This window comes from Lithobates pipiens, unplaced genomic scaffold (genome assembly GCF_037356315.1).
Source record: "Lithobates pipiens isolate NorthernLeopardFrog02 unplaced genomic scaffold, aLitPip1_a1.2 Scaffold_16, whole genome shotgun sequence".
NCBI lineage: Eukaryota > Metazoa > Chordata > Amphibia > Anura > Ranidae > Lithobates > Lithobates pipiens.
In genome coordinates, this window is record NW_027507748.1 from 166506966 (window position 1) to 166522040 (window position 15075).

General features: G+C 41.8%; 1 protein-coding gene across 6 annotated transcripts in view; it reads left to right on the forward strand.

Annotated features, from left to right (window-relative positions):
- CDKL5 (cyclin dependent kinase like 5) overlaps window positions 1-15075 on the forward strand; it is a 532110-nt gene that overhangs the window by 345774 nt on the left and 171261 nt on the right. For all 6 annotated transcript variants that reach the window (XM_077480758.1, XM_077480757.1, XM_077480763.1 and 3 more), the window contains one exon: window positions 6354-6490. In XM_077480758.1, the coding sequence (XP_077336884.1) occupies window positions 6354-6490 (137 nt within the window). The remainder of the gene's footprint in view (window positions 1-6353; window positions 6491-15075) is intronic.

A 15075-nucleotide genomic window follows, 5' to 3' on the forward strand; every position in this document is an offset into this window, starting at 1 on the left:
TAGGATGGGCAATGAAGGATGTTGTGTAGGTGCCTTATGTCCATCCCCCTTATAAACCGATGATGTTATTGGTTGTTAGGATACTGGCGACTGAAAGGTTGTAATGGTGCACAATGAAAACCTGTGGCTTTGTGTAACTAAAAGGGAGGCTTCATCCACCCGCTGGCTTGTTAACAATTTTTGGGCGATTTTTTTCCTTTTTTTTTCTTTTCCTTTTCCCTCATTTCATTTTATGGTACAATGGTTTTTTATTGAGTTAAACAAAGCCAAAATGCATGCTTGAGGAGAAAAAAAGGCAGAATGGTTCCGCGCAGGGGAACAAAATATCAAATTACTTGTGAATACAAACAAAACGTTATTCCACTGTTTTAACCACCTCGCGCCCGCCCTATAGCCGAATGACGGCCGCAGAGCAGGTGTGTTCGTCCGGGAGGCCGTCCCTGGACGTCCTATTGTTTACTTCCGCAATGCGCGCCGCCGCGGGCGCGCATCGCGGAAGTTCTGTGTTCGCCGTGTCCCCCGGGGACAGGCAAACACAGATCGCTGTAAACGGCCAATCACAGCGGCCGTTTACAGCGTGATCGGCGTGTCCAATGGGAGATGATCTCATATGTAAACATATGAGATCATCTCTCAGCGCCGCTCTCCCTCCTCACACAGAGTGTGAGAGGGGAGAGATGAACGGCTGCAGCGGCAGCCATTCTGCTTCGCCTAGATTAAAAAAAAAATTAAAGTAAAAAATAAAGTGCCATCCTCCCCCAGCAGTGCCATCCATCCTCCCCCAGCAGTGCCATCTATCCTCCCCCAGCAGTGCCATCCTGCCCCAGTGCCATCCTGCCCCAGTGCCATCCGCCCCAGTGCCATCCGCCCCAGTGCCATCCACCCCAGTGCTACCTGCCCCCAGTGCCATCCACCCCAGTGCTACCTGCCCCCAGTACCATCCACCCCAGTGCTGCCTGCCCCCAGTGCTACCGGCCCCCAGTGCCACCTGTTGTCAGTGCCACCTGTTGTCAGTGCCATTTGTCACCAGTGCCATCTGTCATCAGTGCCACGTATAAGTGCCATCTGTCATCAGTGCCACGTGTCATCAGTGCCACATAGTGCCATCTGTCATCAGTGCCACGTATCAGTGCCATTTGTCATCAGTGCCACCTGTCAGTGTCACGTGCCATCTGTTGTCAGTGTCACGTGTCATCAATGCCACTTATCAGTGCCATCTGTCATCAGTGTCACGCATCATCGGTGCCATGTATTAGTGCCATCTGTCATCGGTGGCACGTATTAGTGCCACGTATTAGTGCCATCTGTCATCAGTGCCACGTATTAGTGCCACGTGTCTTCAGTGCCATGTATTAGTGCCACGTGTCTTCAGTGCCACGTATAAGTGCCACGTGTCATCAGTGCCACATATTAGTGCCATCTGTCATCAGTGCCACATATTAGTGCCATCTGTCATCAGTGCCACGTGTCATCAGTGCCACGTATAAGTGTCATCATTGCCACGTATCAGTGCCATCTGTCATCAGTGTCACGTGTCATTGTCCTGGTGCTTCAAAAGTGTAATAAATAGTCAACAAGTTAGATGTGTAATTTATGTTCCTAGAACACATGATGGCGCTACCTGCATGTTGGGCCTCTCTATGTGGCCAGGCTGTGAAAAAGTCCCACACATGTGGTATTGTAATACTCAGGAGGAGTAGCAGAATTTTTGGGGGGGTGTCATTTGTGGTATACACATGCCATGTGAGAGAAATAACCTATTACAATGACAATTTTGTGGAGAAAAATAAAAAATAAAAAATCTTAATTTTGCAAAGAATTGTGGGAAAAATATCACAACATCAAAAAGCTCACTATGCCTCTTACTAAATACCTTGGAATGTCTAATTTCCAAAAAGGGGTCATTTGGGGGGTATTTGTACTTTCCTGACTTGTTCGGGTCACAAGAAGCGAGATAGGCCACCAGTACATCAGATGTGATCAATTTTGTGCGATTCGCACCACAGCTTGTAGACTCTCTAACTTTCACAAAGACCAAATAATATCCACTAATTTGGGTTATTTTTACCAAAGATATGTAGCAGTATAAATAGTGGCCAAAATTTATGAAGAAAAAATAATAATTTGCATAATTCTGTCACAGAAACAAAGAAATATGCGTTTTTTTAAAAAAAATTCGGTCTTTTTTCATTTATAGCGCAAAAAATAAAAACCCCAGAGGTGATCAAATACCACCAAAAGAAAGCTCTATTTGTGGGAAAAAAAGGACAAAAAATTCATTTGGGTACAGTGTTGCATGACTGAGTAATTGTCATTCAAAGTGTGAGAGCACCGAAAGCTGAAAATTGGTCTGGGCAGAAGGCTGTTTAAGTGCCCAGTAAGCAAGTGGTTAAAGTGAATAATAGAAGCATCTGGCACTATTGACAGAGGTGGTAATGAGTAACTTGGTACAGGGGGCCCGAGACATGGGGGTGGGATTGTTGTCCCATGGTGGAGGAGAGGGGGAAAGAGAAAAAAAAGGGGGGAAGGGGTGGAATAGGGAAAGGGGTACAGAAGCAGAGGGTGAGATGGGGTGAAAGAGGAGAAAAAGTGAGAACCAAGTAGAATAAAGTGGGAAGAAAAGAGATACAGAACTAGGCAGGGGGAGGTAAAGAGATAGTCAAGACAATAATAGAAAAAGGAGATGTAGGCTTAGACGGGAAGAGAGAATGGAGCCTGCGGGTTAGATAATAAATCTCTGGAATAATTCTCTGGTAATTTTGAAACAATTTTGAAACATTTTGCCAAGACACCCCAGGGTGCCTGGCCACCCTGGTTAAAAAAGGCTGGCTTAGAGTGTTGAATGAATGAATGAATGAGTGACTTGTATAGCGCTACCTATGCGAACTGAATCGCCTCAGGGCGCTTTCTTGCCATCGGTGTCCATCGATGTCTTCTGTCTCTAGTGTATATTCATTATAACTAGCCTGCCATGAGCCACATATGGCTATCAGCTTCATTTAATGTAGTTCATGTCAGTCTTTTAGAATATGCTTGGGATATGCCCATTTGAACCCCTGCTACTTAGTTACTTTAAGTAAGAAAGAAGCCAATAAAACTCTTTTTAACAACACATTTTGAGGGACATTTATTTATGATGTACTTCCACTCTAGAAAGGAAATATACAGTATGACCTGTTCAATATTACATTGTTGGATGACCTTATATACACTATATCAAGTTAATTACGCAACGAAAGATCACTATAAGATGAAGTAAGAAGTATTCCTTAGAAAAGCTGCCAAAAGGTTCACAGAATGTATGTCACAGCATGAAAGTTTGATAAGACGACAAAGTACAACTGACATTTCACTGTGAAAGTCATTTTACTCACATGCAGAAATCCAGAAAGATTGTAGGATAATTGCTTTGCAACTTGTTATGTTTATTTCTTCAAACATGGAGGGAATTGTCTTTTTAGGCAACCAACCAATTTTTTTTCTTTGACAGTTGTGTCAACTTTGTAACTGGGATGGACTTTACAGTTCTGCTCAAGTAGCAAGAGTGCCTTCACTTGAAGCTGAAATGAGGCATCGAGCAAGAGTGACCCAGTCAGACTGTATCAGGGGGCCTAGTTCCAGCCCAGATAAAAAAATTTTAACGCTGAAATTTTTCTTTTTTGGGGATATACTATAGCACCAAACATATTAATAACATGTAATGGGGTGTATCCTATTTCCTGCAGATTGCTGCTTCTTGTAAATATCTTCCCTTAATGCCGCCTTCATAGTTGCTGTATAATGTCCTGAGCCCAGTGCTGTATGGGCTAACAGCAGCCACTACTAGTGTAAAGAGTTGTGGTGCTTGCCCTCTCTTTTCTGCCTTCTTCACCATTCAGGGACCCAGTACTATTATTTTCTCAAAACGAATCACATTTTGTGAATAGAGGTGGAGCAGGTGAATGACAGGATCATCACCACCTATTAACAGAACAAATGCAATAGGATCCAAAGGGCTGCACACTTAAAAACTGCATCCACTTTATTGATAATCTTTAAAACACCATGTACAGCAACAGTAAACACAGAGGGAGCAAGGAAACACAGTCAACGTGTTTCACGTTGCTAGCATTTATTCATTACTGGTATATACTGTAGAGAGAGAGAGAGACATAATTTTGCCCCTATTCAGATCATTAGAAAGACCTCACCTGGAATATGCAGTTTTGGGCACCAGCTCACAAAAAGGATATTGGGGAACTGGAGAAGGTCCAAAGAAGTGAAACCAAATTGATAAGAGACATGGAGGAGTTAATCTATGAGAAAGGATTAGCTGAACTGAGTTAACTCTCTCTTAAAAAAAGGAGATTAAGGGGGAATATGATCAAAATGTATACCATTACAGTTATTCACTTTAAGGTCATCACAAAGGACAAGGGAACACTCTTTTTACGGCTGGAGTAAAAGAGATTTAATCTCCAAATACGGAAAGGCTTCTGCACAGCAAGAGCTGTGAAAAATGTGGAATAGACTCCCTCAAGAGCTGGTTCTAGCAAGCTCGGTAGATTATTTTTAACGAATGGCATGGACTCTTTTCTAAATGCACAAAGTATAACTGGATACTAATATTTATAGTTAAAGTAGATCCAGGGAAGGGAATATCTGATTTCCTCTTGGGGGATCAGGAAGGACCCCCTGTGCTAAAGCAAATTGGATCATGCTTTATTGTTTTTTTTGTGCCTTCCTCTGGATCAACTGTGGGTATAGGAGAGTGTATATGGAGGTTTTCTGTGTGTGTGTGTGTGTGTGTGTGTGTGTGTGTGTGTGTGTGTGTGTGTATTTTTTCTGTTGGTTGAACTGGATGGACTTTTTTCAACCAAATTAACTATGTGACTATGTAATAAAGTGGATGCGGTTTTCAAGTGTGCAGCCCTTTGGATCCTTTTGCATTTGTTCCACGTGGCTTGATGAGCGGTACTTGCACCTGAAAGTGGTTGTAAACCCTTACAAACCACTTTGACCTACAGGTAAGCCTAGATGAAGGCTTACCTGTAGGTCCAAGAAATATCTCCTAAACCTATATGGTTTAGGAGATATTTTGCCGAAAACAGGCACCGCTGTCTATGGCGCATGCGCCGTAGACAGCGGCGCGCAGGCGCACTGAGAGCAGCATTCTCAATGACAGAGCTGCCGCGCGTGTCGGCTCCCGTGCGCATGCGCGGGAGTGACGTCATCGCGGCTTCGCCGAATGACAGCAGCAGAGCTGCGAGACCCCACCAAGAAGATGGATGCGGCGGACTACAGGGGACAGCGGTGACTTCGCTGGCTCCTGTGTCAGGTAAGTGACACATAATGGACTACTATGCGATGCATAGTAGTCCATTATGCTTTGCCTTTGCAGGGAATGAAAGAGGAAGTAAACTCATCAGGGTTTACTTCCTCTTGAATACACTGCTGGTGCAAGGACTGTGTGGAGGGCCCACCTGAATCAGTAGCATACACATTGAGCCCATTCACAAAACCTTTGGGAAAATATACATTTTATCTGGACTACAGTTAGTGGGGAATGGCTATTACTATTGGGTTTGCTTTATTCACTGGAATGTTTCTCCATACTGCAGCTGGAATTTTACATTTCATTTATAAATTGCAGGCCACGGTGTAGAGCTTCCTATACTTTTCTTTCCTGCTTCTTGATTGCTTTTTAGCAGTATGATGCCTATTCCTTCTTCATTTGGTGGGTCTTCCAATTCTATTTCTGGGACATAAAATAAGACTACTTAATTTCCTTTATCTGAATCTCAGTTTTTTTTTAAGACCTTTTCTTAAATCTCTTAAAGCTCTTTGAACAAATGAATAACTTTTGTCAGACAGTTCTATTATTTGGAGCTTTTCCTTTTCTTATCCCCATTTCTTGATCCTGCATGTTTTATTTACCATTCGTCTTTTATTCTTTTTTTTTTTTTACATGTGCTTAATCTTGCTTTTTACTTTAGCCTTTTAGTCCCAGCCTTGATAATTTTAAGATGCTGGTAATAACAGGCTAGTTGCTGCAGTTGAAAACGACACGAAAACATTGCTGAAATTGCAAATAGATGATTTAGGATTATTGCGCTGCAAGGTATTGTTGAATGACTGGACTGGAAGAATTGAGTAGGAATATAGCAATCACATTTTTTTCATCATAATGACAAAATAACTCACGTTCCAACAGGTGCTATGGCTATTTAAAGTGGTTCTTTAGTGCCTACAGTTACTTATCTCAAAGAGGCATGGGAGGAGAGCACAAATCTTAAGTCAAATAGAACATTTTAAAGAACACTATTGTTACTACACCTCTAATTTTGTCTTTTTTGCCTTTTCTTTATTTCCAGAAAATGAAGAAGTCAAGGAAACGACACTTCGGGAGCTTAAAATGCTTCGCACATTGAAGCAGGAAAATATAGTTGAGCTGAAAGAAGCATTTAGAAGAAGAGGAAAATTATACCTAGTCTTTGAATATGTGGAGAAGGTAGGTGGATAGAAATGTCATCTGGTTCCTGGGTTAAGGCAGCCGTAGCTTAATATGGCAGTGTGGGAACAAATGGCACAAGTGTATATAAATTCAGAATGATTTAAAGGAAACTTGTCATGAGATAAAGGTGGAAACTGCTTCTGCTGACCTTACCTTCTGAAAAATCTAGTCACCTGAGTGTCATGTAGATGCTTTGATTTCCAATCCTTTCTGAGCTCCAGATTTAGAACATATATAAGGGTTTCTGACTTTTCTCTGATGCTCACTTGCTGCATGGCTTATGCTGCATACACAGGATTGGACTATCCGGCGGACCAGAGTTCGCCGGAAAATTTGACCGTCTGTGGGCTCCAGTAGACTTTTTCTTCCCAAAAGTCCGGCGGACTTTGAAAGAAGTCATGACTCAAAATTGTCCGCCGGACTCCGCTTGTCTGTGTGCTAGCCGGACTTTTCAAATGAATGGACTTGCCCACACACTGAGTAAAGTCTGTTCATTTTGAACGTGACTCCAGGGTAGACATGAGTAGCGAAGGAAGTCAATGTCGCCGCTTCCATTGGCGAGATTGACACCTTGCTAGCCCCGTCGCCTGGTATGGATTTTAAGGGGAACCCTACGCTAAACAAATAGCGTTCGGGTCCCCCCAAAGTCCATACCAGACCCTTATCCGAGCACGCAGCCCGGCCAGTCAGGAAAGGGGGTGGGGACGAGCGAGTGCCCCCCTTCTGAACCATACAAGGCCACGTGCCCACAACACAGGTTTTTAAAGTAGTTTATTAGACAGCTCCGGGGGTCTTCTTCCGACTTTGGGGGTCTTCTCGCCGGGCTCCTCTGCTATCTTCTGCTCTTTTGCCGCTCTTTTGCTAGCAGAGGAGCCGACTTTCTCCTTCGTCGTCGCTGCCATTCGGGGGTCTTCTTCTGACTTCGGGGGTCTTCTTCTGCCGGGCTTCTTCACTATCTTCTTCCAGCTCTTTTACTAGCGTTGGCCCGGTCTTCTCGTTCACCGTCGTCGCCACCGCCTTCTTCTTCCTTCTTTCTTCTCTTCTTCTTCTTCCTTCTGATGTTGCATCAACGCTCTCTCTGGCTGTAATGCCAGGGACTCGTTGCATGGCGACTTATATAGGCATAAGGGGCGGGGTCGCCGGGTGATGTCACATGGTGATACCGCCACTTATGATGTCACAGTCCCAGGGGACAAAAACAGAAAGTTGAGAGGAAATCCCTCCAAAGTGAAATAATCCCTGGTTTTCACCAGAGTCACCAAAACCAGGGTCCCCATTGTAAGATTCCCCCTCTATTACTATTCAGGGGACAACCCAAAATGCGTAATTTCCTTTACTTTTACTTATAACAATAAACCTGACAAGTAGAGAGAGTGGATCTCCCTAATGAGGGCAAAGACAGAAAAAAAAATGACAAGTGTTCTAAGCCTTCTTACTCTATCTGAAACAAAAAAAAGAATTGCATTCAGTTACATTTTATGTCTTTTTGTGTTATGTGTTATTCTTTAATGTTGGAAAAGATTCAATAACACAGAATTGTGTGATTGTTATATCGTTCCTTTTTGTCCATTATATTAATTATCCACTGAAACAAATTCAATTAGAATATTCTGTCCCTTTAGTCTGTAAGATGCAAACCGTGATATTAAACACTTTCCAGGTATTCTATCTTCACTTAGCAAAGCATATGGAGGTGTTATGCTTCAGGAAATGAAGAAGGCTTAGTTGGATCTGTGCCTTCACTTTTTCTTTTTTTTTTGTACATTCTAATCAACATGACTTGTGTCCTAGATACTGTGAAACCCTATAGCCTTCAAACCTTCACACGATGTCCTGATTAAAGGCTCCATATAGCAATCACATTCTGATTAGACAATTTTATGAACATACGAGTTTTGGAAAATCTAAATTGTAGAAATTGCTTTGTAAAGTTAAGAGGAATGCTTTTTTTTTTTGTTAACCCATGTAAAAGTAACAAAAATAGAATTTATATATTTATTTCAAAGAAGCAATTTTATCACTTCAACAACTATTTAAATCATGACCAACATTTAAAGCAGACACGTCAAACTCGAATTGATCTAAAAGGACACACATTAGGTCTGCTGAGGACAACACTGATTTATTTTCAGAGAAAGGTCATATCACTTCAAAACTTAAAGCAGACCTTTACTCTAAAAATGTAGTTTGGGCCTATGCCTCTACCCCCTACCCATGCACAATAAAAACAGGAAGTTTTTTTTTTTCCAGTGAGGCTTTTTAGTATTTAGTGGCTCCTTCTCCCACCACCATTTTAGCTGAGATCAGAATGACATGTCCTGCCCCAGCAGCCCCCTGGGAGACACATATACCTTTAACAGAATGGGTGGGGGCGGATCGGACCTTCTGTGTCATTGGGGATGGGCTGCATGAACCTGGAAAAGGCTGCTGGCTATCTTCCAAGATGGCGGTGCAGGGCATAAGCACAGACAACAGATCACTGCAGGACAATGCCAGATCCACTGGGCAGGTGAAGGTATATTTTGAAATTATTATCTAGGAATAAAGTTCCTACAACAGAGAGTGCTAATAAGGTCCAAGCGGTTTGACTTTATACAAAATGTAGAGGGTATATTTTGAGTTCAACATAGAACAACAGCTGGAGGAGAAAAGGTAAGAAGAGTGGATTTCCTCTTTAACTTCAGAATAATAACTGAAGTTTATAACATTTTAGCTGAGAGAAAATGTCTTGAAGTATTAAACTGCAGCCTTTATTAACAACAGGACAACTTGACCTTTGATCAGTTTATATTCTTTAACCCCTGAGGACCACAAAGAAGGAGAGGGCTGCATGTGACCCAAAAACACTGGTTTGACATGCCCGACTTAAAAGGAAAATGTAATGTATTTCAGTAGAAACATTTAGTGAGATTAACTAAAACTGGTGCACATGGCTGGTGCAGGTGTGCATGGTAACCAATCAGCTTCTGGGTTTTACTTTCAAAGCCTAATTGAACAAGCTAAAATTAGAAGCAGATGAGCTACTATGTTCAACCGTTTTAGTACATCTCCCCAGCAGAGATCTATTTGTGCAATGCATACCCCCAAATATATATTTATGCTAATTATACATTTTTACCTGCTTGTTCTACTATATTTTTAATAAATATTTAGATTTTTTTAGTTTAGTCGCTAAAGGTAGGGTAGATTAATTTTTAGAATAAGATATTAGCCACACTGGAGAAGTATGTTTTCAATGAGTCATCTGACTCATAAGCTTACATTGTGAGAAGGATCCATCAATGCCAGAGTGTGGCATTGCTAAGCAACAAGCAAAGCCTTAGTATGTAGAGAGAACAGTTGCCTGCCCCATGTATATACAATGCCTTGAAAAAGTATTCATACCCCTTTGAAATTTTCCACATTTTGTCATGTTACAACCAAAAACATAAATGTATTTTATTGGGATTTTATGTGATAGACCAACACAAAGTAGTGGCACATAGCTGTGAAGTGAAAGGAAAATTATAAATCTTTTTTACAAAAATGTTACAAATATGTGAAAATCATGGCATGTATTTGTATTCAGCCCCCTTTTACTCTGATATCCCTCACTAAAATCTAGTGGAACCGAATCCCTTCAGAAGTCACCTGAGAGTCTTGTTGAACAAACAACATCATGAAGACCAAGGAACACAACAGACAGGTCAGGGATACAGTTGTGGAGAAGTTTAAAGCCGGGTTAGGTTATAAAAAATATCCCAAGCTTTGAGCATCTCACGGAGCACTGTTCAATCCATCATCTGAAAATGGAAAGAGGATGGCAGAACAGCAAACCTATCAAAAAATGCCATCCACCTAAACTGATCGTCCGTGCAAGGAGATCATTAATCAGAGAAGCAGTCAAGAGGCCAATGGTAACTCTGGAGGAGCTGCAGCTCAGGTGGAAGAATCTGTCCACAGGAATAATATTAGTCGTGTACTACACAAATCTGGCCTTTATGGAAGAGTAGTAAGAAGACAGCCATTGTTGAAAGAAAGCCATAATAAGTCTGTTTGCAGTTTGTGAGAAGCCATGTGGGGGACACAGCAAATGTGGAAGAATATGCTCTGGTCGGATGAGATCAAAATTGAATGTTTTGGCAAAACTCTATGTGTAGCGAAAAACTAACACTGCGCATGACCCTAAACACATCATCCCCACCGTGAAACAAGGTGGTGGCAGCATCATGTTGTGGGGATGCTTTTCTTCAGCAGGGACAGGGAGGCTGGTTAGAGTTGATGGGAAGATGAATGGAGCCAAATACAGGGCAATCTTAGAATAAAACCTGTTAGAGCATGCAAAAAAATTTGAGACTAGAGCGGAGGTTCACCTACCAGCAGGACAACGACCTTAAGCATACAGCCAGATCTACAAATGAATGTTTTGGATCAAAGTATATTCATGTGTTAGAATGGCCCAGTCAAAGCCCAGACCTAAATCCAATTTAGAATCTGTGGCAAGACTTGAAAATTGCTGTTTACAGACACTCTCTATCCAATCTGACAGACCTTGAACTATTTTTCAAAGAAAAATGGGCAAAAATGTCACTTTCTAGATGTGCAAAGCTGGTAGATATATACCGAAAAAGTCTTGCAGCTGTAATTGCAGCAAAAGGTGGTTCTACAAAGTATTGACTCAGGGGGGTTGAATACAAATGCACGCCACACTTTTCACATATTTATTTGTAAAAAAAAATTGGAAAACCATTTATCATTTTCCTTCAACTTCATAATTAAGTGCCACTTTGTGTTGGTCTATCACATAAAATCGCAATAAAATACATTTACGTTTTTGGTTGTAACATGACAAAATGTGAAACATTTCAAGGGGTATGAACCATTTTAATTCACATGTATGTTTGGAATGTCCGCTTCAGATCAGGCCCCAGTATTTCAATGTTTTGGAGTCAGGATCTGAATTGGCCATTCTAAAATACAGTAGTTTTTCATTAGGGCCACTCTGTTATATTTAATATGTATTTTGAATTATTGGCATTGTGTGTGATACAACTTTTGTTTAGTTCCAGCAGTTTTCTCTGAGTTTCAGGTGCACGTTTTTTCCAGGTATCTGAAATTGAAATATGCATGACACTTAAAGGCCAGGTTCACTTTTTTTTTTTTATATAAATTCCAGTTCCCCTATGTACCAATATTCCATTAATATACAGTATCTCAAAAAAGTGAGTACACCCCTCCCATTTTTGTAAATTAATTATTATATTTTTTCATGCGACAACACTGAAGAAATTACACTTTGCTACAAAGCAAAGTAGTGAGTGTACAGCTTGTATAACAATGTAAATGTGCTGTCCCCTCAAAATAACTCAACACACAGCCATTAATGTCTAAACCGCTGGCATCAAAAGTGAGTACACCCCAGTGAAAATGTCCAAATTAGGCCAATTAGCCCTTTTCCCTCCCCAGTCCTGGGATTTGTTAGTGTTACAGGGTCTCAGGCGTGAATGGGGAGCAAGTGTGTTAAACTTGGTGTTATCACTCTCACTCTCTCATACTGGTCACTCACTAAGTTGAGTGCACGTGCTCAGTGTCATATCCAGAGGTTGTCTTTGGGAAATAGAATTATGAGTTCTGCCAGCATTGCTGCAGAGGTTGAAGGGGTGGGGGGGTCAACCTGCCAGTGCTCAGACCATACGCCCCACACTGAATCAAATCAGTCTGCATGGCTGTCGTCCCAGAAGGAAGCCTCTTCTAAAGATGATGCACAAGAAAGCCCGCAAACAGTTTGCTAAAGGCAAGCAGACTAAAGACATGGATTAATGGAACCATGTCCTGTGGTCTGATGAGACCAAGATAAACTTGTTTGGTTCAGATGGTGTGGCAGCAACCAGGTGAGGAGTACAAAGACAAATGTGTCTTGCCTACAGTCAAGCATTGGTGGTGGGAGTGTCATGGTCTGGGGCAGCATGAGTGCTGCCAGCACTGGGGAGTTACAGTTCATTGAGGGAACCATGAATGGCAAGATGTACTGTGACATACTGAAGCAGAGCAAGATATCCTCCCTTCAGAGACTGGGCCGCAGGGCAGTATTCCAACATGATAAGGACAGCAAACAAACCTCCAAGATGACCATTACCTTGCTAAAGAAGCTGAGGGTAAACGTGATGGACTGGCCAATCATGTCTCCAGACCTAAACCCTATTGAGCATCTGTGGGGCATCCTCAAACAGAAGGCGGAGGAGCGCAAGGTCTTTAACATCCACCAGCTCTGTGATGTTGTCGTGGAGGAGTGGAAGAGGAATCTAGTGGCAATCTGTGAAGCTCTGCTGAACTAAATGCCCAAGAGGGTTAAGGCAGTGCTGGAAAATGATGGTGGCCCCACAAATTATTGACACTTTGGGCCCATTTTGAAAATTTTCACTTAGGGGTGTACTCACTTTTGTTGCCAGCGGTTTAGATATCAATGGCTGTGCTTTGAGTTATTTTGAGGGGACAGCAAATTTACACTGTTATACAAGCTGTACACTCACTACTTTATATTGTAGCAAAGTGTAATGTCTTCAGTATATAAAAAAAATTATAAAGCCCTACCATCAACCTTAATATAGCACAGTGATCCAATAAATAATGTGATCCAATAAAGGATGTGATCCTACTAAAAAATATTAAATAAATAAAATAATCATATATAAGTGTCCAGTAAACCACACTAGATATAAATTACTGTTCTTCCAAAATGCTTGTAGATTTCTGGAGATACTGGGAAAAAGTCAAATACCACTCATTTGTAAGATAAAACACAAAAGGACAACGATACCCAAATGATCAGGTGTGTAGTCTGTGATGATGTTCACATGTGGTGGATTGCTTTCAAACCTTCATTGCTTTCAATCCTTCATAGATCGATATTGGTCAAAAAAAAAAAAAAAGGACGTACCGTATTTATCGGCGTATAACACGCACCCCAAGTTTAGGAGGGAATTTAAAAGAAAAAAACTTTTAGGAGGGAAGTTTAAGGAAAAATACTTACATTTAAATGCCCATCAATGCAGCCTTGTCAGTGTCAATTGCAGCCTTGCATTGCAGCCGTAACTGTCATTTGCAGCCTTGTCAGTCATTTGCAGCCTTGCCAGTCATTTGCAGCCTCGTTAGTGTGTTTGCTGTTTAAAAATGGCACCGCCGAGATACAGAGCGGATGTCCTGTGTATCTCGGCGGCGCTCTGTGTATCTCGGCCGTTCTCGGCGGCATTCGGGCATTTTCGTCCGTTCTCGGTTATTTTCGGCCCTTCTCGGCTATTTTCGGCCACACTCGGCCATTCTCGGAAAGCCCAAAGCCGCCGAGAACGGACGAAAATAGCCGAGAACGGCCGAAGATAGCCGAAAATACCCGGAAGCCGCAGAGAGCGGCAGAAGGGGATAGAAACAGCGGGGGATCGGCATATAACACGCACCCCCGATTTCCCCCTGATTTTAGGGGGAAAAAGGTGCGTGTTATACCCCAATAAATACGGTACCTCATTACGCAAAAAATAAATAAACTAAAAATTACATGTGGGTAATAAAACACAGTTGCACTCACACATGCCCCGCAATAAGATCGCATTTAAGAAGGTCAGTTGCATATATTCAGAGACAATCTCCTCACTTGGTTGTTCCTGCTCACAAAGCACTGGGGTTACTGGATTCTCCTACGCATAACATCACTGGCACGTGACTTTTAAAAAAAAAAGTACATTTAGATTATTATATACATTTTGAGATTAGCATAGAGGAGGTAGTACCGGAGTATCTTGATTAATTAAAGTATTACTAAACCCACAACAGTAAAATCAGTCTGTATATGCAGTAAAGCATGCTTTTTACACACACTGTGAAACCTAAGGGGTTAATCTTCCGCCTTGCGTAAAAAAGGCTGTTTGATCCTGTCTTCTCTGGTCCTCCTCTTTTTCCACAGTCCCCAATCCATCTGCTGCTAGTACAAAGCCTTGGGCGCAAACTACACATGCTCAGTTTGGTGTGTATTGCTAGAGAGTTTCTCTTTTTCTTGGGAAAGTGCATGTGATCAGCACAGGACCGATCAGCACTGTCCAGATAGAGGGTCGGGGTCCTGCAGCCTCATAGGACAATCAGGGGAGAATAAAAACTCCTGCAAGCTTTAACCAGACACTGACAGAAGTCACAAGACTGCTCGAACTGCTGATGAGAAAAGGTATTTAGGAGTTTATATTTACTAAAACTATTGCATTTGTTCTGTGTTCTGTGGGAGACATGATATGGTGAATGCAAGGTCCTGGGTTTAGTAACACTTTAATATCTCTGAAGAATACAGAACACCTCCCCCTAATTTATAGAAATGAGGAGAGCAGAAGGGTATGTAGCCATGTTTGACAGTCACAGTGTCTCCATAGATACACTGCAGAGAGTGGGTGTTGTCACCGCAGGACAGGACATGTGTTGCTGGCAGAATCCTAAAGTTAAATTAAAGGAGAAATTGCTTGAAAATAGAAAACTAATGCAGTTACCACTAAGAATTGGTAAGCTGTAATATATAAAATGTTTTATTTGGGTTTAGAGGCTTTTTTTTTTTTGCTTTCATTTTACTT